Genomic DNA, 1159 nt, shown 5'->3' on the forward strand with positions numbered 1-1159 from the left:
ATCTCGGCCAAATATTGTCCTATCCTAACAAACCATACATCAATACAAAGCTTATTTATTGATGTATAAATCTCAATTTTACAAAAAAATTTACCCCTATGACTGGTTTTGTGGTCCAGGGTCACATATGGGAAGTGTCTAAGATTATTTTTTTTCTAAAATAACTTCTTTTTTTGGTATAAAGCTGAAGTGGCCATTATATGGAAATAGCTTTTCTTGTTATATCCCTCACAGGTTGTGTTCATCACAGAGTACATGTCGTCTGGCAGCTTGAAACAGTTCCTCAAAAAGACCAAGAAAAACCACAAGAGCATGAATGTCAAGGTCAGGCTTTCATAAGCATTTTTATTCCCAGACTGATGTCTAAATATATGATGTACATGATTATTATTGTGCAGTGCTGTGATTTTTGTGTTCATGTGATACATTACTGTATTTCAGGCCTGGAAACGCTGGTGTACGCAGATCCTCTCTGCCCTCAGGTGACACATTTGTGTTTGTGTGTGCTTGTGTTGAAGGTTGTGTGTGTGTTCAGACACGAAAATTTGTTAACAAGCATGCAACTTCTTCCACTCATCAGTTACCTGCACTCCTGTGACCCTCCCATAATTCACGGCAACCTCACATGTGACACCATCTTCATTCAGCACAACGGCCTCATTAAAATTGGATCAGGTATATTTTCCCCTGCACTTTCAGCCTTTTTATTTCTCCTTTAAGTGAAATATCCAGGTTTTAGTCTCACTTTTGACTGAGAAAGCTATTTATGCACATTTATCGTTTAAAAGAATTCTGAAAAAGGTTTGTGCAAACATTTAGATCCAATAAAAAAACTAATGTTTCTTGACTGAAAGGTAAATCAGTATTTATGGAGCACTTATGCTCACAAAAATGAAGGTAATGAAATATAATCATCATCATATTCTTCTTTCGATTGTTTTTTTCTCTGTAGTTTGGCATCGACTCTTTGTGAATGGTAAGAGCATTTTAACACCTCACTCAATATGCAATTTATAGCAAGTAAAAGGCCTTTTTGTGTCATTTTTGTAACATCCACCTTCAGGTCCTAGTTCACATGTCTTAGCTGTAAAATCTTTAATGATCTTTAAACGTGAAAGTAGCTTTTATATTGTTAGTAAGAGCATTTTAACACCAAATT

General features: G+C 35.5%; 1 protein-coding gene across 1 annotated transcript; it reads left to right on the forward strand.

The window, feature by feature from the left end:
- Positions 1 to 221: 221 nt before the first annotated feature.
- LOC107580744 (nuclear receptor-binding protein 2-like) lies at positions 222 to 1017 on the forward strand. The gene is made up of 4 exons (XM_016266391.1): positions 222 to 324; positions 442 to 482; positions 581 to 675; positions 953 to 1017. Exons 1-4 carry the CDS (start codon positions 256 to 258, stop codon positions 1015 to 1017), a joined length of 270 nt encoding a protein of 89 aa, XP_016121877.1. The 5' UTR covers positions 222 to 255.
- Positions 1018 to 1159: the final 142 nt, after the last annotated feature.

The sequence above is a fragment of the Sinocyclocheilus grahami genome, unplaced genomic scaffold, assembly GCF_001515645.1.
Source record: "Sinocyclocheilus grahami isolate Dianchi unplaced genomic scaffold, SAMN03320097.WGS_v1.1 scaffold42805.1, whole genome shotgun sequence".
Classification (NCBI taxonomy): domain Eukaryota; kingdom Metazoa; phylum Chordata; class Actinopteri; order Cypriniformes; family Cyprinidae; genus Sinocyclocheilus; species Sinocyclocheilus grahami.

Coding starts and splice junctions, on each gene's coding strand:
- LOC107580744 (XM_016266391.1), top strand. CDS start 256: ATGTCGTCTGGCAGCTTGAAACAGTTCCTCAAAAAGACCAAGAAAAAC. Junction 483..580: donor CAGATCCTCTCTGCCCTCAG/GTGACACATTTG, acceptor TCCACTCATCAG/TTACCTGCACTCCTGTGACC. Junction 676..952: donor CCTCATTAAAATTGGATCAG/GTATATTTTCCC, acceptor TTTTCTCTGTAG/TTTGGCATCGACTCTTTGTG.